This window comes from Monodelphis domestica, chromosome 2 (assembly GCF_027887165.1).
Source record: "Monodelphis domestica isolate mMonDom1 chromosome 2, mMonDom1.pri, whole genome shotgun sequence".
Taxonomy (NCBI): Eukaryota; Metazoa; Chordata; class Mammalia; order Didelphimorphia; family Didelphidae; genus Monodelphis; species Monodelphis domestica.
Genome location: NC_077228.1, coordinates 432,478,934 through 432,500,102, shown reverse-complemented (window position 1 = coordinate 432,500,102; position 21,169 = coordinate 432,478,934). Strand labels below are relative to the sequence as shown.

Below are 21,169 nucleotides of genomic sequence, written 5' to 3'. Positions count from 1 at the left end.
GGTCCACAATCCCTGCTTGCATTTAATTTAATCCTTGTAAGGAAAGATGTTGCACTAGAAACAAAATGTGATGAACTTGGTGCTGTTGCTGTTGCTGATGCTGTTGTTGTTGGTGGCATATATGTATGTGTTAACAGTAGCATGTGAGTTATTCCTGTTCACAGAAAAATGCTAAAGACCATTTCTTGTGCTTGTAATTAATTTGGAGCCCAATTTTTCTGCAAAATGATTGTATTTTCTAAGTTTGTCAATTTTTCTTTTGAAAAGTGATACTACATGCAATTTAATTTTTTTCTTACAAATTTAATAAAATTTGAACTTTAAAATTCCTTAAATTATTGTGTTTGTCACTATTGATTAGCTGAATGACCTTAGAGTTTTGGTTTTGATAGTGTAAAAATACTGCATTGAACTGGTTATCCTAATTTTTTAACCAATGCTGATCAGTTATAGCCAAATAGAGGAACCATTTCCACTAAATTTTTAAAAAATAAAGACTGTTAAATTTTAATAGTTTGATAACCCAAGCACAAGATCAGGATATATATTCTCTCTATTTCCCTTGACAAATATCTGCGCTCTTCTCTGTCTGTCTGTCTGTCTGTCTCTGTCTCTGTCTCTGTCTCTCTCTGTCTCTCTCTGTCTCTCTCTCTCTCTCTTCCCCCTCTCTCTTTCTGTCTCTGTCTGTCTGTCTCTTTCTCTCTCCCCTCAAACACCCCTCCACCCCTCCACACCCATCACCACCCCCATCACTATCGTCATCACTACCACTACTGCCACTAAGACCAACTCTTGGCCACATTGTGAGATCACATGCTCTTTTAGTGTTTACAGGATGTGTTTCATTCAAAGAGCAATTTTATTTTAATTAGAAGTGTTTAATTTCCCAAGACTGAGTCAAGGGTACATTGGATTATTGGCAAATCTCAAATAAGTATGTAACAGAACAGAGGGTTTTGTGCTTAACTAGATACATAAGTTATGGCAGTAGTCCAGCATGGCATACAAAACATGCTTGGATTTGTTACCTTATTGACTATTCATGATAATAAAGCACAAAATCACTTAGCTGGAATTTTGCCACAATTGCAGTTCTTTCTGTTTATATAAAATATATTCTGATTCCTATAGAAAAGGACATGGTTAAGCATTTTAATGAGTTGCCTCAGTTTTCCTGTAAAAAATGAAAGGCTTAGACTATAAAAACCAATGTTTCTCAAGCCCTGTGGTCTATTGAGCAGGATGTCCTGCGCAACGGGAAGAGAGATTATGTGAGAGAATTTCAGTGCTGGTGATATTTCCCTCTGTAAGTTGTCACATATGAAATTAACTATAAATGCAAAAATTTCAAGGGTAAAAATAGGTTTGTTTCTCTATTATGACACAATTTTTTTTGATGCTTCCCACCCCCATCCCTTACTCATAGGATAAGTATTCATAGATTTCCTCAAGATATTTCAAGCCCCAGAGTATTCTTTGGCTACATTAGTTTGGACAAGATGAATTGTAAAGTTTCTTTTAGTTCTAAATCTGCATTTCTATAAAATGGCTAAAGCTCTATGTGCCTGAAGTTTTTTGCTTCTGTGAGCCATGAGTTTTTTGTATAATTGTTCTCTGACCACACCATTTTATTTTGAAAATAACAGGGGGGAAATGTTAAATAACAAAATGAATAGAATATTCTTTGGAAATGATGATTCAGTGATGGCCTGAATTTTTAAAATGATATAAAAGTTAGTAGTCGCATGCCCTTATTTTAATTTCAGTTGCATAGTGTATTTGACACCATTAGGTTCACATTAAAGAGTTATTTCAACTATCACTAAGAAAAGTAGATATTTGATAGTTCTTCCATGTAAACAGCTAATTTGACTAATTCTTATCCCAAAAGGTTTCTTTTCGACTGTGTGGTGATCTGGTTTAACTTTTAACATTTGTCTCATTTTATAGATGATTACAAAATTTTCACTAAATTTTTTTTCCTCTATTGCCAATCTTTACAACTGTGTCTGAAAGTCAGAAAGCAAGGCTCTTATTCTATCTTTCATATCCTTTCAGCTTTTCAATTTAATTTTCTAAAGCAACAATTCTGAGCAAAGCACACTGCTAGGGCTAGTGCAAGAGTAGATACAGAGTGTAGATAAAATATAGTCCATGGCTATTTTCATGAAGCTTATAAAATAAAAGGGCAATTATGATATGATTTTGTAACTATCAAATCCCTACATATAAATAGTCATAATTATTATTAAAACACTGTTTAGTATTTTGGAGGTTAGAAGAAACTCATACTTCTTTGCTAGATCTTCCAAATACACAATCTCTTTTGTCCTATTGATCCAAATAATTTCTGGTATATCTATTAGTTATGGATAGTAAATCATGTATCTACTTAAAATGGGTCATTTTGATCATTTTCTGCCTAATTTCCTGAGCATCTCTAGACAAGGATAAATACACATTTTAGAGAGAAAACTGGTATACTTACTTATTCATAGGTGGAGTTTCTCAAAAGAGAAAGTAGCCTATTCCTACTAAGTTTTTGGTTGAAATCTTAATATTTTTAAATAAATGAATAGAATCATAAACAATTATTGTTATACATATTGTTCCTTTTTATAAGGAATATATGATGTGAATGAAAATATTGGGAAATGCTTTTGACACTGTTATACTTCTTTTTTTTCTTTAGAGAGATAGTGTGATATTATAGATGGAAAATTGACTTTGAATCTGGAAAACCTCAATTCAAATCCCACCTCTGACAGACTGGCTGTATGATCTTGGGAAATAAATTAATCTCTCATTGCTTTAGGCAATTTTCTAAGACAATAATTTGCAGAGAAGATGCTGACTCACTGATAATTTCTTCAACTAAGAATACTATAGCTTTGAAGTCATAGATCTGTCCTTAAAGGAAAATAATATCTTCTTAAATACAACTTTATATAAAGTAAAATAGTCTATAGATCTGTCTCATTCAACACCAACAATACATTATAATCTGTATAGTTCATTGTTATGTTTTGTACACACTGTTAGACATTTGTTATCAAGATATTTTCTGCATCGCACATTTTTGCCTACTTTGTGGGTAAACTGTACTGTTTTATACATGTAATATGATTTTATTCACCCCTAAATTACAAGTTTTATAAGCCAAAGAAAAAGTTTCAGTTTTTGGTAGATGAAGACATGCTGAGTTGATAAAACTTAAGAAGTGAAAAAAATTTAAGAGGAAAAAAAGAGTAGGAAGAAATAATGGCAGCAAAATCAGAGAATTCTTGTTTTGTTTTTCTTTTCTTTATTTTTACTTAGGATATAGTTGGCTTTGTCTGACTATATGAACTAAAAATATATTTGAAGATCCCATTAAAATCTGTTTTCACAGTTCACATATTGAATGGAAAAGAAGCTTAGAGGGAATTGTTGGCATCTAGAAACATGTAATGCCACAAGAAGTTATAATCTGAGCTTTCCAAAAAAAGGTCTTTTAGCTGAGATCTAAATATAAACACAGAAATTCACTATCAAATAGAGCAGCAACAATAGCAGTGGTGGCTCATGAAGGTGGTGACTTTGACATTTTCCCTTCCTCCCCAGCCAGATTTTCTTTTTTTTTTTTTGAGGCCTCAGATGGTTCCTGAGCTATTCTCTTTTATAATCCATTCCTTACCCAAATGTCCTTCACCATTCCTACACTCTTAAGTGTGTGAACTTCTATAAAGACACATATCTCTGTTTTATATTTCTTACTCCTATACCTTTTCTTTTAAACCAGCTTCTTTTGAATAGTCTGCTTTTTCATCCTCATCTTCCTGACATTAATCGCAACTCATTTTTCCATGAATATAGAACTATATGTGTCAAAGTTCCATGGCAGACTTCATTTATCATTCTTTCTTGATGGGCATCAACACCTTAAATCACATACATTACTCCTGACTATTTTTGTTATTTTTCCTTGTAAAATTTCCCCTTAAGTTATACTTCTTGTTCTCCAGGGCAATCCAGTTTTGAAATTATTGTAGGAGCATTCCCTCTACCTCTCCCTCAAATGTAAGATTAACCTCTTTTGGTTTTAAATGATTGTCTGTCCTTTGAAACAGCCGTACCACTTTGTACCCCAAAGAAATAATAAGGAAAAAAGACTTGTACAAAAATATTTATAGCCTCACTTTTTGTGGTGATAGAAATTGGAAAATGAGGGGATGCCCTTCAGGTGGGGAATGGCTGAACAAATTGTGGTATCTGAGGTTATGTATTGTGCTGAAAACAATAATGAACTGGAGAAATTCCATGTGAACTGAAAAGAACTCCAGGAATTGATGCAGAGCAAAAGGAGCAGAACCAGGAGAACATTGTAAACAGAGACTGATATGCTGTGGCATGTTTGAATGTAATAGACTTTTCTGCCAGTAGTAATGCAATGATCCAGGACAATCCAGAGGAACTTATGAGAAAGAAAGTTATCCATATCCAGAGAAAGAACTGTGGGAACAGAAATGCAGAAGAAAAATATGTGATCAATCATGTAGTTCGATGGGGATATGATTATGGGTTGGATATTAAAAGATCACTCTACTGCAAATGTGAATAACATGAAAGTAGATTTTTAACAATGATACATGTATAACCCAGTGCTTGTGACCTCTGGGAGGGGGAAGGGAAGGTGGTTGGGAATCATGAATCATGTAACCATGGAAAAATATTATAAATAAAAAAGAAAATATTAAAAAATTAAGCCTCTTTTTGGGAAGGAATTTTAGAATTTCTATAGATAGATATCCTAAAGTGATAGAAGAATGTAGCATAATAGAACTTAGAGCTGGAAGAGGGTCAGGTAGTGCTTCCTAAATGCTATGTAGAAGATTCTCCAGGGATTTGTCTGCATTATTCAAATTGCAGAGAACAGCAGGATAGAGTTGATTTTCCTGACTTGAAACACCTAATGACCCTGGGCAGTTTGACCTAATAACCACTTAACTATTGTAGTATATTGTATTGTAGTGACAATATTTGGTTCTTATAAGAAACCATTTGAAAAGGTTTTTTCCTTAATTTTAATAGAAACAACACTAGTTGTACTTTAACAAAATGAAACATTACTAAACTATTAAGACAGCAAAATACTATTGTTGATGTCTAAAATTTCTTCCTCAGACTACTTGTTTTAAAGATAGAGGACTGTTCAACTTCAGCATATTTTATCTTAGCCCAGAGCCTAGAAGTATTGTAGAAGAATTGTATTGTAGAAGAAGCTTGTGAATAATGTTTGTTCTCATGTCAAATATTCTTAGAAATTAAAAGGGCCTCTGATGATATTGTTATAAAGAATGTTGCTCTAATAATCTGAAATCAGGTATGTTTTGAATCAGATGGAATTCTTTGTGTATATAATAATGGATCTCTCTCACAGCCACACAGAAAGCTATGAGCTTCTCCTATGCCATTTCATAGGTCTTCTCTTCAAGCAAGGGTTTTTAAAGTCATCTAATTACCATCAGTGAAAGTTGTATTACCAAGATAAATGATATGAACTAAAATTCAGGAGGAATTAATGTAAACTCTTACATTTGAGTAAAAAAATCAACCTTACAAGTACAAGATGAGGGAAGTTTAGTTAGATAGAAGTTATTCTGAAAAAAAATTTGAGGTTTTTAGGGACCTGAAAATTCATTATAAATTGCTGATAACGTGTGCCAGTCAAAAAGTTCTAATAAAATCTTAGACTACATAGGAAGGCAATACCTTCTGGGAATGGGGAGGTGACCTTCCTACTGTAATATGCTGTGATCAGACCTCATCTAAAAGATACTCTTTAGTTCTGGGCACCACAGTTTAAGAAAAATATTTTTTAAGCTAGTGTATCTATTGAAGAGCAACCAGGATGATGAAAAGGCCTCAAATCTATTTCATAAGAAAACTATTTGAAGGAATTTAAGATGATTTGCCTACAGAAGGGAAAATTCATGGGTAACAGTAATTTTCTTTAAGTATTTGAAATTCTTTTATATGGAGGAGAGATTAAACTCCTCCTTGACCTTAGAAAACAGAACATTGTGCAACATTTGAAGTTCCAAAGAAATGTTATTTAATAGAACCTTGATATAGTGAAAAATTACTCCCAATTAGAACTGTTCAAAATTGGATGGACTACCTCAAGAGAAGATGGGAGCTTACTTGTTGGAAGTTTTGGAGCAGAGTCTAGATGACCAGTTTTCAGATATGCTATGGTAGTGGTTCTTTTGTATATGCATTGGATTAGATGACCTCTTGGGTCCCTTCCAGTTCCCAAATTCTTTGATTCTGTAATTCTGAATTAAATAACTGTTTTGTTTGTTTTTTGGGGTGTTAGGGGTTCTGCCTGAAAAGGAAGTGATATATTTGTGGTAAAGAGATCATAGAGGCAGAGACAGTACAACTCAATAAAAATAGACAATGTTTTCTGACTAGGAAGGACTGTCTTCTCATGGTTCCAGTTCTTTATGATTTATCTTCATATTACCTCTGAGTTTTCTGTTTCCATTGTGGAATAATGACAATGGTAGTTTATCTTGAAAATGCCTTCCATTAAACAACTTTGTAGATAGTCCAAGTATTCCTAATCTTATTTTAGAAATGATGAAACACAAATTCAGAAATTCTGGGACTGGCTTAATATCATACAGCTACTAAGTGCCAAAATGGTGATTTGAATCCATTTCCCAATTCAAGGCAGTATCATTATGCTTTTAAAAAAATCCCTACCTTATGTTTTAGAATCAATATGAAATATCTGTTCTAAGGGGAAACCGTGGTAAAGAGTAGGCAAACAGGGTTAACTGACTTGCCCAGGATCACCCAGCTAAAAAATGTCAGAGACCAGGTTTGAATCCAGGTTATCTTGACTCCTGGCACTCTATCCTCTACGCTACCTAGCTGCCCTAGCAGCTTTATTCCTTCTACAACATATCTAATTTTGCTTTATTTACTACTCCTATGCTTAGATAAGTATGTCTACTTCTGCCCAAAGTATACAACTATGAGATTAGTTTAGGCAGCGGGGAGCAGAGAAAGGAGATGTTAAGTAATAGTATAAGGGATTTGTATGAGATACAAATCAGAATTTCTAGCATTTGACTTAATATCTTAGAAATTCGGATTGAAAGAGCTCTTAGAGATCATTAAGGTCAATTCTTTCAATCTATAAATTAAAGAATTGGAACACAAGCAAGTTAGAACCCAAACTGGGTTCACCTAGCAGTGCCCTTTTGTTCTGATTCTTGGTTTGGTGCTTTTAGATTCTAGAGTAACTTGCTGAGAGAAGTTCCTCTTAATCTTATATCTGTGCACACTTTTTAGGGATCACGAGATGATCTTGAGTCTTTTATTTGTAATCAAGGGGTAGAATTCTTACCTGATATTTTGGAACCATTTATTTAGATTCCATGGTGATTGGGCTTCCTGTTTAGAGATGCAACATACTATAACGGGAAGAACATTGAGTTTCCTCTAGGACAGAACACAAAATCTTCAGGCTTATGTTTGGAACTTTCCATAATTTAGCTCCCATTTACCATTTTTTATTTCATATTATTCCCCTTGATGCACATTCAGTTCTAGGCAAAGTGACCTTCTAGTCATTTTCTCTGTAAGACTACACTTCACCTTCCAACTCTTGAACTTTTGCCTGAAATTCACCCCCTCTTCAGCTTTGTTTCTTCACATTTCTTAGCTAGGTATAACCTCCTATATGAGGCCTTTCTTGACTCACTTATTAATGATATGAATTTGAAATTATATTATTTTTACTTTATATTTACTTATAAATATACTGCCATCCCTGAGGGAAAGTAAATATTTTAAAATGAGAGGTAATTTAGTTTTTGCTTTTGTATTCCCTGTCCCTAGTGTTGTGTCTTGTACATAAATAATTTTTAAAAAATCTTATATTCCATTTTGGAGTCAAAACCAAGTATTTGTTCCAAGTAAGAAGAGTGGTAATGGGTAGGCATAGGATTAAATGACTTGCCCAGGATCTGTCTGAGGAAGTGTCTGAGACTAAATTTGAACCCAGGATTTTCTGTCTGTAGGGCTGACTTTCAATCCACTAAGTCACCTAGCTCTTGCACATTAAATTAAACTTACTCTTCATTTATTGTGATTTTCAAGTTTCATAGAATTTCTTAAAATGTGTAATAATTAAAGGGATTGTAGAGAATTGAGAGGGACTCAGGGAAGAGGTACAGGGGGTAAGGAAAGTTTTATGACATGGAAATGAGGAGTTGAAAGGAGAGAGGGAATATGGTTGCTGGTGAGGTAAAAGGAGAGAGATGCCCCCTGCTGAGAGGCTATTTTTGAAAAATGGGGTTCCAGAGAAATGGGCCACTTATGATAGCCTGAGGGGACATCTTCTCTATTGATTTATGTTGAAGATACCCCCAACAGGTAAGCACAGACCCTCCTGAGAGACAAGCCTTTCCCCAGACCAAGGTTTCCCAGCAGGGGTCTGATAAGTACTGCTTATCATTGAATGGCTGTCCTGAGGTTCAGCTCCCTCTGTGTCCCCTGAAATGACAGTCTTCTTATCTGACTGTGGTTATTTAAATAAAAATAAATTTAATAGCAAATTTGGATTAGGAGGTATTAGGGAAGAGGGAAGAGGGGTTCCCTAGATTGGGTTTGAGTCTCTCTCACCTTTTGGGCTGAGGCCAGGCCTCGCAGGCTGGTGGAGGGTTTCTTTTATTCCTGTCTATGCTAATCTGTGCTAGTTTTCTTAAGTTCAAAGTCTTTAGCAGTAGACAGCAAGAGTAAGAAAAGTTCTGACCTTCAGAGCTGGTTGGCCTGTCTTCAGGATGACACCCCTAAAGACCAGCCCTACAGTTCAAATTGCTCCACTTCAATCCTTTTGTTTGATGACATGATCACAGAAATCCAGGAAGAGCACACAGTTGGGAAAATTTCAGGAATCAAGGTTCTTCTATCCCGAGACAGGGAGAGAGGCTCCTTCCAGTCTGAAGGCCAGGAAATAGAGAGCCCTCAGGAGACCAACTGTCACTCTCAAAGTTCCCCTCCCTACACCAACTGCCATTCTTATCAATATCTTCTGCTGTTTGTTCCACTTGATTGGCAGAAAGTTCAAAACTTGCTTCAGTTTTCCTTTCCACAAATGTAGTAACACTGAAATACTGAAACAATTTGCAATAGACTTGACACATTATAGGGAGGTTCAGGCTTTATGTATATTTAACATGTAGTAATATAATTGATGAATTAATATATTAATTACAAAATAATAAAATTGATGAAAACCATTTGAAATTAATCTACCTTTCCTTTTAAGGAAATTGTTAGCAAAAAATGAAGATAAACAGCAATTGTTTTTTGTAGTTTTATTATTAATGTGATGTTTTCCATGCTATTAACTGTTAGTGCCCTTATAATATTTAATTATTATTACTCTCCTTTTTTAGATGAGCAAGAGATTGTGCAAAAGCGGACTTTTACAAAATGGATCAACTCTCATCTTGCTAAGGTACTAAATACTATTATATTTTAATTATATTTAGTGTTTGATACTGTGAATCTTAAAATTTCTCAGATTGTGAATCTTAAAACTTCTCAGACTCTACCTTGGAACATTTGGTTAAGGCTATTCCCCATTTTAAACAATGAAGGTACTTGATCAGGAATGTGAGAACTCTAACATTACTCCACCCATACTTAAGCATACTTTAGGGAAGATAAAGTTGTAAACTCCTTACTGAACAATGAAAAGTACTTAACCCATACTTAAAGTAAAGCAAAAACCCTTAAGCTAAGTCTATTTTTAGCACTAATACAAAAAGGTGCTAAGTACCTATGAAGGTCAGGCAACTTGCAGGCTTGCAAGGGACAAGCTTAACAAAAGAGGTGTGAAGTTTTAGTCTATTCTGGTGTGAATTACTCAAAAGTTTAAGTCTACTCAGGTGTGAATTAAGAATGGTCACTCCTGTGAAAACGTCTACTGTGATTGGTAGATGTGAGAACTTAGGAGAGGTGACATAGGAGAAAATTCTCTTTAAAAGGAGGCCAGAAAGCCTCTGAATGGGGATGCAGCCTTGGAAGCTGAAGTGGAGCTTCCTGAGCAAAACTGGAGGGTCTCTCTGAACATTAGAGTTTTACTTGGAAAGATCTTGTGGTGAGTGATAAAAGACTGACTTGTTAGGTCATGTTGGCCTAGGCCATTCATACTATATTTCTCTCTCTCTCTCTCTCTCTCTCTCTCTCTCTCTCTCTCTCTCTCTCTCTCTCTCTCTCTCTCTCTCTCTCTCTCTCTCCTTCCTTTATTTGTATTAATTAAAATCTCCATAAAACCCAGCTGAATTGGGTACATTTCATATTTGGGAATTTTTCCCATGGTGACCACTTTATTTTTTAATATAAAATCAATACACAAAAAGTTTATCTTTACAGTTTTGGCAATTCAAAGTCTTGAAACTATATTTTTGCAGTCACAGTTTAAGGCAACCACTCTTTTAACTGTCACAATACAAAGAAAGTATTATAGCTACTTAATCATGACTTTGGAATCCATGTTAATTCTGCCCATGTCTATAATACAAAGCAACCTATATATCAAAAGCTTAATTTTGGGAAGAATAAATAATAATATTGTATACATTACTATAATCTGTTGTGAAAGTTGTTAATCTTTGTGAAATGTTTTATCAAATCATCTTTTATAAATTATATATTCATTAGACATAAATTTAATAATAATATTTTTTCTGGTATTGAATCTCCCAACATGACATATTGTGCTAGAAAAGATTCTTTCAGTTCACCTAGATGTTTTTTAAGAACATACAAGTGTTACAAAAGGATATTCACCTTGGCACCATGATCCTTTGATCAAAATCACTCTCTCAGTGGAGCTTTAGGCATTATAAACTCATCAAGCTTTTGGTAAATCTACATATACACATTGCAATTTTACTTTCATTTATATTATTATAGAAAGATTCATAATCTATTCAGGTTATAGCTAGCCCTTGATTAGTGCCAGTAATGAATTCCCCTCACATTATTCAGATTCACACTGCATAGGTGTATTGGGTTGGAACCAATTAGTGTATTTTACATAATTATAACTTTGAAGAGTGTTAATGGGAAGAGATTGTTAAGGGGGGGGTGCTCATTAATGGTTATTCTCATATAGGGGGACCTAAGACAAAACTGAAATCTGATGTTTTATATTTCATTTGAGAAAACAAATACAGACTTCAAGAGAGGCTCTGAATTCATTCTGTCAGGATCTTTGGGTTGATGCTTTTATCTCTAGTCTGACAAGAGAAATCATTTGAGGAAATATTCAACGTAATTTCTGACTTCAATAGAAGTAATAGGAGTCTGAATGCAAATTGAAACATACTATTCTTTACTTTATTTATTCTATGAATTTTTTGACCAGTGTAAGCAATATATATATATTTTTTTTTCACATGACAAACATTAAAATATATACGATAATATATGTTAAATCTATATCACCTTACCTGCCTTCTTGGGGAGTGGGAAAGCTAAGGAGTGAATGAGTGTGTGTGTGTGTGTGTGTGTGTGTGAGAGAGAGAGAGAGAGAGAGAGAGAGAGAGAGAGAGAGAGAGAGAGAGAGAGAAGAAAGAGATAGAGAGAGAGAGACAGACAGAGAGAGAGAGAGAGAGATTTCTGACTTCCTTAGAATAGGAGACTGAATGCAAATTGAAATATACTATTCTGTATATCCTCTATAAATTTTTGTCCAATGTAAAAAAGATGTATCTTTTTTACACAACATGAGAGAGAAAGCATGTATTGTAAAATACCAAAAAATGATTGTTAAGAAATTATTGACAAGTAATCGGGAATAATATAAGATTTATTCAAATCAAAAAGTAATTTCTGAATTGGGGATGGTGGGAGTGGGGAGGGGTGGATTCTCATAATGCCTCAAAGTGCATTCTCTTGCTTTTTATTGTTTTTTCTCTTATATTTTTTTCTGGGGGGGGGAGGCACCATATAGACATAAAAGAAAAAATAGCATAAAATAAGGACCTCTCCCCTCCACACAGTCATAGTGGCTGCTGATATCCAGAATATCAGACCAATTCTGAAGCTTTGGAAATACTTCTTTATTGGAATTGAGGGGAAGCAGAGCTTGGTACAGATTTCTTGAGCCTGTCTTGGCAGAATGCAAAGTTGAGGATGATTGGTTTTTTGATAAATTTATTGTTTTCAATTACCTATACATATGTGAGGATAGTCTGCTTCTTGCAATGCATATATGCAAAAACCTAAATATTTAATGTGGGATGAAATTTTACTTTTTAAACTGGGAAAAGTTTTTATCTTATTTTCAGTTAATTCTAGGGCTAGGAGGCAGAGGACAGGATTTTTGCTGATTAAGAAAAAAATGAAAAGAAAAGCCAACCGTATGAAAGGACATTCCAAATGTTGTGCTGTCATAACTTGGAATGCCCTTTTATACCTTTCAAAATAATGAAAACATAATGAAAATTGGCAGAGTTCTCTGTAGGATATATAGGGCAGATTTATCAATACTTCCTCTAAGTATTATTAGCAGATAAATATTTTATGAACTCCAAATGAAATATGATCTGTCTTCTTGATTGGACTGCAGTAGAGGAATAGTTGCTGCTTATGATTCAGCAAGTTGTGTCAGGCATGAAATGACTTTGAGTACCCTTGAAATGGAAACTCATTAATAGAAAAAGGTTTTTTAAAAATTTATTTAAGATTAGCAGTTTAATTTGAGATATTTATGTCTTTTTAGGGGCTTGTATTCTTCTATTCCTAAAATATTGAAAACATGGTACTAAATATTTTCTAAGAGTTTTGTTTTAATTGTATAGATTTATCTTGGTTTATGATATGCCATGATAATTTCATTGTATTTCATTTTATTTTAACCCATTATGTGTTGATTGTTTTGATAAATGGAAGTACTATTTGGAAATCATATTGGACTTGGAAGAAAGATAAATCTAGGCTCAAATTCCATCTTTGACACAGTGATCATTAGAAAAATGCTTAATTTCCTTCAGTCTCAGTTTCCCTAAAAATACACAATGAAAATAATAATAATAAACATTTGTAGTATTCACTTCAGAGGATTTGGGGGATTAAATGAATTAATATATTAAAAGTTCTTCACAAATATTAAGGAGCTAAAAATGTCCATTACACCAACTAGTGCTACTACTGCTACTACTACAACTCTATAACTATGGTAACTGCTGTTATTCTTAAAAAACATATCATGTTCATTCCTACTTTATGTTCTTGATCATGTTTTTTTCCACTCTCTCACTGGAATGTTCTTTCATTGTCAGAATTAAATCTCATTTCTGCCATAAAACCTTTTATAATCAAAAGATTACTGATCATATAGTTCGATCATATGATCATCCTACTTCTTATACGAGGTCCTTTTCAATTCTAGATGTATGAATACAGCACGTTCATTGATTTCCCTATCATTTATATCAATTACTCAATCAAATATTATTTTTTGAGTAACAATTTTGAATGTAATAGATACTTTAAGAGGATACTAAGAACATTCATTGAATGTAGGTCTATATCACATGAATGAGTATTTGAATATATCTTGTCTTGTATCATTCATTGTAGACCTATGTACTTTAGAGTGTGTATCTCCAACTAGAGCAGAAGCTCCTTACATTTAGTCATTCAGCAAACAAATATCTTCTAAGTAGTTACTATGTGTTAGATTCGGTACTAAGATATAAACAAAGACTGAAAACTTGGCCTCTAGTCTCAAAGTAGTATTTAAAGTACCTAGCACTTGATTTTGCAGATAGGTGGCTCAATAAAACTTCTGAAATTAAAAAAAAAATTCTTAATTGAATACTATTTTGGTCTCATTTTTAAAAAAAGAGCAGTGCAGTTAAGGGAATTGGTTATGTTATTCTCATTTTAAGCATGTCTCACTAATCTGATTCCTGAATTAACCTTAAATTCAAAGTAATGTTTGAATATGTATCATGTATCTATCCCAGCTCCCCAAACAAAATGTCACTATTACTCATTTTATTTGGCTAGCAAAGTAGTAGTGACTTAATCATAGAATCAGAAAAGTCATCTAATCTTTTGTCTCCCAAGATATTTTTAAAACTCTTGGGAAGCAACTAAGAATGTGATTTTATGGTCTTCTGTAAGATAAGTTTAATATGTCACTGTAACATTCATTAGCAGCTAGGTGACACAGTGGATACAATGCCAGGTCTAATGTCAGGAAGATGTCTTCCTGAGTTCAAATTTGGCTTTTTGTAGATACTTACTAGCTGTGTGATCCTGAGTAGGTCACTTAACCCTTCTTGCCTTAGTTTATTCATCTGTAAAATGAGCTGGAGAAAGAAATGGCAAATCATTTCAGTATCTCTGCCAAGAAGATCCCAAATGGAGTCACAAAGTGTTAGACACAACAGAAAAATGACTGAATAAATCACATTAATTTATACAAGAGATGGTCCTTGTTATAAAAAGTTAGAATTTTAAGGTAATTTTATATAACTTAAGAAAGATTTTGATTGTTTTCATCAGTGTAAGATGAGAAGCAGAAAAAACTTTGAATAACAATATGAATCAAAAAGTAGAAAATATAGAGATTATCTTGAAATATTTATGTGTCCCAGTATGAATTATTGAAATGTGAGTACTAACTAATTGGGATTTTATATTTCATAGTGACAAATTTCCTTCAAGTCCCACCACCACGTACTGAGATAGGAGCAGTTAAGTTGTTTTTTGCACTAGTATGTTTGGGCTGGGTGAAAGTTGCTATGTGAGTTTAATGTAGTCTACATTATCAATTGGACAGTCAGTTTTCTTGGAGGGAAGCAGAAACAGACTGGAGCAGAAGAGAAATACAATCCAGGTGTGAAATAAGATGAGATGTTGAGAAGTAGACATAACACTAAAGGACAGAGGGTGAGAGAATTGACACAGAAAAACCAGGAAGAAACCAGCACCTGGATTGATCATAGTGGAATTGAGATGTAATGTAAAAAGGAATATCTGCCAATGGCCTTCTTTTCATCATGAGTGATATTTTTGTTTAAAGCAGGTTCTACACTGAAAACTAGGGAGCAGACAACATCTCCATTCCTAACGTGCCTTACTAGAGTACAAAATTCTTCCTTAATGAAATTCTATTACTGAATGGCATCCTTCTATACCTGAATATTCTAACCAAAATGAGAATGTGTAAGGTTCTTGAGGGCAGAGACTATTGTATGTGCAAGTATATGTGTATATATTTAGTAGACAAAAAGAATATGTGAGTGTGTATTTTTGTTTGTATTATATGCACTATGCATGATATCTTGCATATCATAGATACTGAATAAATGTTTATAAGATTGGAAAAATGAAAGGAGGCCCGAAATGAAAGAAATTATTACTCCACATGAGATGAATTTTACTGCTAACGTAAATTGTGAGTGTGGATCCAGGTTGATCAGATACAGAACAAAAGTGAATCATTGTTTAACTTCAATAAAATCATACTGTTTGCACACGTAGTTGCAAAAGTGACTGTGGGAGGAAAATCGGTGGGAAAAGTAATTGAGGGGAAGAATTAGTTGGTAGTAATAGTACTGCAAAAAAAAAGGAGAACACAAAGAGTTACAATAAAGCTTTTAAAAACATAAAGCCAGCAAAAAGAAGAGGTTCTGAAGGGGACAGAGAAACTGTACTTTTTTTACTATCATATTAAATTTAATGTACATTTGAAACTGCATCAAACTCACAGTTAAATAGTCTTCTTTTTCATTCTTTATATATTGAAATTTACATGTTTGATTAAATTCACAATGAACTAGAAAATTGAGTAAAAGAAAAATCAAAGAATGAATTGACAGTAAATCTTAAATCTCTGTAGGACTCAGCTTTATGGATACCTTCTAGTTGAGTATGGCACTCATTTTCTTTCCCCCTTTCATAGCCTTTTACATGCTTCAGGAAGAGAATTCCTTTGTTTCAAAGAGGTTTCTTCATCATGGCATTATTTTGCTTCATTGGTTTTTATTTATATGGCAACATGGGTCTAGAGCTCTAATAGTTTGGATAAACCATTAGCTTGAGAAAGGATGGCCCAGATCATGGAACTCAGTAAATCAATCTATAGCAAAAATGTTCACTGTACAAGTGACAGTATCATAGATTATGTGACTCTAGTCAAAACTTAAAGTAAAGGAATTGCTACTTGAGATTCAAGAAAGTCCCTGCCTCTGGCATTCAATGAAAAACCTTTTGAAGTTTGTGTTGAACTGCCAGTGTTTTCATTATTAAAGGGAACCTTCAGATAAAATAACATCATAATTCCAGGAGCTCTGGGAACTATGATTAAATACTTTATAATATTGAGGGTACCCAATGGAAGATATTTTTTACTTCATGCAACTTCATATTTATCCTTTAACAATGTATATGGTGTCCTAAGAACTACACATCCATATTTTTTAAAGCTAGCACTTTTTGAGTTTGACAAATAGCATACACTGACATAATTGCTTAAGAAATGTGCAGACCATTTGGTCATGCTGAGAAAGAATTTTAGAGTAAATCAAGATGTGACTAAAGCACATCACTAGTCCTCAGCTCAGCAGGTTTTGAAAAATGTGGTTCATAAATTTCTGGAATACTGCATGGGCAATTAGCACGATGTATATTAATACCATGAAACCAAATTTAGAAGTCTCTTTTAACACTTCCATTCTGAATTCTGATTGTACTGTAGACCTCCTATAGGCCTAGTTTGCTGAATATTTAGAGAGGAGAAGGTGTTTGTAGAAGATGATAGTAAACATGATAAAATAGTTGATGCATATTTAATCTCTTAAGTTTTATACAAATAAAATGGGGTTTATTATAGCAAAAAACTGGCAGATAAGGTGCTGATTGATTGGAGAATGGCTAAAGAAATTATAGTATTTCATGATAATGTAATCATTTTTTACTGTAAAAAATGATGAAATGGTTTCAGAGATATCTAGGAAGACATGTATAAACTGATACAGTGTAAAATAAGGAAAAGGACAAAAATTTAATGTTGTAAAGACAAAAATTTTGTAAGATACAAGTACTCTGATCAAATCAATTATAAACCACCCTTTCAGAGAACTAAATATGACACATGCTTTATGTCTTGTGACAGAGGTATAAATATGACAGATTTTTTCAAATACATCAATTCATTTTTCTTAATTATGAATACTTCTTTTTTACAATGATACTTTCCTCAATTACATATAAAAATAATTTTAACCTCTCCCTCCTTCCCCTTCCTAAGACCAATAGAAATCTGATATACATTTTGCATGTGCAATAATATAATATTATTTCTATATTAGTAGAAAGGAATTTGTGAAAGGGGACTCAAACAAAACAAATGAATAAAAATGAAATATAGTATGTCTTGGTTTGTATTCAACCTCCATTAGTTCCTTCTCTGTAGGTAGATGGCATTTTTCATCATGGGTCCTTGAGGATTGTCTTGGATCATTGCACTACTAAAAATAGCTAAGTCATTCACAATTGTTCATCATATGGTATTACTATTAATATATACAATATTCTCATGGTTCTGCTCACTTCACTGTTTCAGTTTATATAGGTCTTTATAGGGTTTTCTCCAATCTTCTCATTTCTTTTAGAACAATGGTATTATAATACAGTCATATACCATTATAATTATGGCATAATTTGTTCAACCATTCCCAAACTGATGGACATCCCCATAATTTCCAATTTTTTGTCACCACAAAAATTGCTGCAAATATTTTTGTGCAAATAAAATATTTCCCCCTTTTGATAGTCTTTTGAGTATACAAAACTAGAATTGATATTGCTGGGTCAAAGGGTTTGCTCAGTTTTTAAGCCCTTTAGTTCCAAATCATTCTACTGAGAGCATCATAGTGTATTTGTGTTGTCTCTAAGGTCTAGCTTATAGCCTCCTACTTGTTTATCCTTATCTGGATCAAATTTTAGTGCCCCTCAGGTACAGTAAAATAAAGATATTGAATATATTGAAAGTCAGAAACTAACAGAATAAAGTGTCTATCCTATAATATAATTGTATTTAATCTCCCAAAGCTACAGCAAGTCTACTGAATGATTGGATCAGTTCCCAATTCCAACAGTGTATTAGTGTCCCAATTTTCACACATCTCCAAATTTCATTATTTTCCTTTTCTGTCACTTCAGTCAATCTGATAAGTGTGACATGGTACCTCCAAATTGTTATAATTTGCATTTCTATAATGAAGTGTTATTTAGAACAGTTTCATGTGACTATAGATAGCCTTTTTTTCTTCATTTGAAAACTGTTCATATTCTTTGATCATTTATCAACTGGAAAATGACTTATAGTATAAATTTAACTTAATTCTCTATATGTTTGAGAAATAAAGCCTTTGACATAGATATTTGATGTAAAATTTTCCTAACTTTCTGGTTTTCTTATAATTATGAATGTTTCTTATAAAGGTTCTATTTGTCCTTTTTGCTGAATTTGGAGGTAGAGTAGGGAGGGACTGGATGAGTGATAGGGTTGCCAAAAAAAGGACCTAAAACATTTTTAAATGAACAGAAGGGCATATGGCTACATTATTGAGATTATCTTTTAATCTGTCTAATTTGTGAAGTATCATATTAAGCCATTTCTACTTTGAGTGGTAGAAAGTAAAAATGCCCTAGTTTAAGCTTAAAAGTTTCATTGTGGTTCTCATTATAATCTGACAATTTTCATTTTAAAACATCTCTTATAATCAATGTTCTATTGTATCAACCAATAATAAGAATTAATAGCCAATACTAATAATGATAACTTGAATTTATGTAACATTTTAATATTCACAAAATATTTTTAAAATGTTGTTTTATCCTCAAAACTACCTTGGAAGTACTTGCTTTTATGAACCTAATTTTAGATGTAAGGGAAATAGGGAGATATAGATAAAGGGACTTTCCCAGGTTTACACAGCTAGTAGGTTTCTAGAACTGATTTAGAACATTCTTCATTAAAACTCATGATTCAAATTCCAGCTCACTGTCTACTATACCATCTGGATGCCTCTCTAGACGAACATTAAAAATTAAGCAAAACAAAAATTATTTATTTATTTTCTAAGGTATGATGATATTTTGCACAAGCTTCAAATTTTGTGCAGTTTATGCCTCTTGTGACAATTTTCTTGCTTTCCCTTATAATAGAGGCTATATTAGTGGATACAAGTGGCATCTGAGAACCTTGACTCATGTTGCATTAATTTGAGGCTATTTTCCACCCTTGACCACTGATATTGTCATCTTGAACTGATCTATGCATATAAATAAATGTAGGCCAACAAGTCTGAAAAAGGAAATAAGTAGAAAAAAACATATCTTCTGAATAAGGCCAAGAGCAGAATATACATACTCATGATACTGGAAGGCAAAGACCTGGTAAATAGACACAGTGGAAAGATGATTGCTATGGAAAGCAAGTTCCTCAAAAAATTTTAGCCACATAAGTCCTTACATTCATTGTTCTGAATATATTCTCTCAGTTATATTAGGAAGAAATTAATATCTACATCTGAAATTTGTACAGTACTTGAAGGTTTACAAAACATTTTATATTTTGTTGTTGGTCAGTAATTATGTTGTGTAGCATGATTATCTTCTAGTCATGAAAGATCCCCATTGCTTACATGTTTTTAGTACTAGAACAGTGAAAATGTGACCTGAATTGAATTATGGAGACCTTCTCTGGCTTTGTGGCATCTTGTTTGTGACTTGGAGCTCATCAAATACTAAGCAATCAGTGGTCCTGCTAACTAGTCTGATTCAGAACCATAGACAGTTCCCACATGCCACAACCTGTAATACAAAGCTTAAAACTACAATTTGGCTTTTTAGAGTACAGGAAAAGAAAAGAAAAAACTTTCTGAATATAATTTTACTTCCTTGAAAGGGAAGATGATTTACATCCACATGCTGTATCAATGTTTTTTTAGATTTTTTTCTGGATATCAGCAATTCTTAGGAGGAGTTAATGTAAGAAGATTTAAGAGTTAAATCACTGGATTTAGAGGTGAAAAATAGAATGCTAACAGTTTTGGATAGATTTTTATTTATGAAAAGAATTAAAAGAAATTGAAAGTTAAAACTTTAAACATTTAAAAAAGAACAAAAATGAAAGACACTTCTTTAAGACATGCTGTTTAATATATGTTTATATTCGGAATTTGGGGGAAATGATTTTTTTAGTAGTTCCCTTCAGTTGCAAAGTATTTTTAAAGAATTATTTCTTGCTAAATAAGAAAAACTCCAACTTTTACTGATGACATTATATTACAATGTAATACTTCTGTATTATAAATATTGTGACAACAGTAAGATGAGACAGGGTGGGAAAGGAGAGTACAATCTGTTCTCAAAGAAAGCTCTTATTAAGTCAGAAATTTTTATAAAATATAAAAAGATATAATCAAATTCTTTCTATATACTTTTCCCAGATGTAAAATTTCCAAACTTGTTTGTAATTATCTATTTTTAATTTTGTTTTTATTTCAAGGCAAAGCATTTACACTTCCAAAATTTGTAAAACATTACAAATTGGAAATATATTCTATTGCATTTGCTCACAAATTAATGCTATTTCCATACTCAATCCCCCTAATAATTCCATCCAGAAATGGGGGTTATCTCTAGTATAAAACCAATAATTTTCTGAATAGTAAAGAAATTTAATCTTATTAAACCTTTAGTTATCAAATATTAAAGATGCCTGGTCTGATAACACACATCTCTATTCCCAACTATCAGGGACGAATGAGACTAATGAATCTCTTGAACTTGAAAATTTTGAGCCTCTGTGGGAAACAGGTGTCTGTGCTATTTAGCATTAATATAGGAGGGGTTGGGGACAACTACCAGAATGCCTAAGTTGGAGCAAGGTGGCCCACTCAGGAAATGGTACAGATAAAAATTCCCATATTTTTTCTTCTGAAACTAGGATCAAACTTATAAATAGAATATGAGTGTTGGGTCCCACCCCAACCCCATCCCCCAGACTGTGTCATGCCCCTCCCCTCAGAGAGTGCCAGGCATGCCCTGACCCCTCTTACCTCATACCAGGGAT

At 33.2% G+C, this 21,169-nt stretch overlaps 1 protein-coding gene across 19 annotated transcripts in view; it reads left to right on the top strand.

Annotated features, from left to right (window-relative positions):
* Window positions 1-21,169, top strand: part of SYNE1 (spectrin repeat containing nuclear envelope protein 1) — a 569,990-nt gene that overhangs the window by 86,386 nt on the left and 462,435 nt on the right. For all 19 annotated transcript variants that reach the window (XM_016428964.2, XM_056818948.1, XM_056818954.1 and 16 more), the window contains one exon: window positions 9,456-9,517. In XM_016428964.2, coding sequence (XP_016284450.1) covers window positions 9,456-9,517 — 62 coding nt within the window. The remainder of the gene's footprint in view (window positions 1-9,455; window positions 9,518-21,169) is intronic.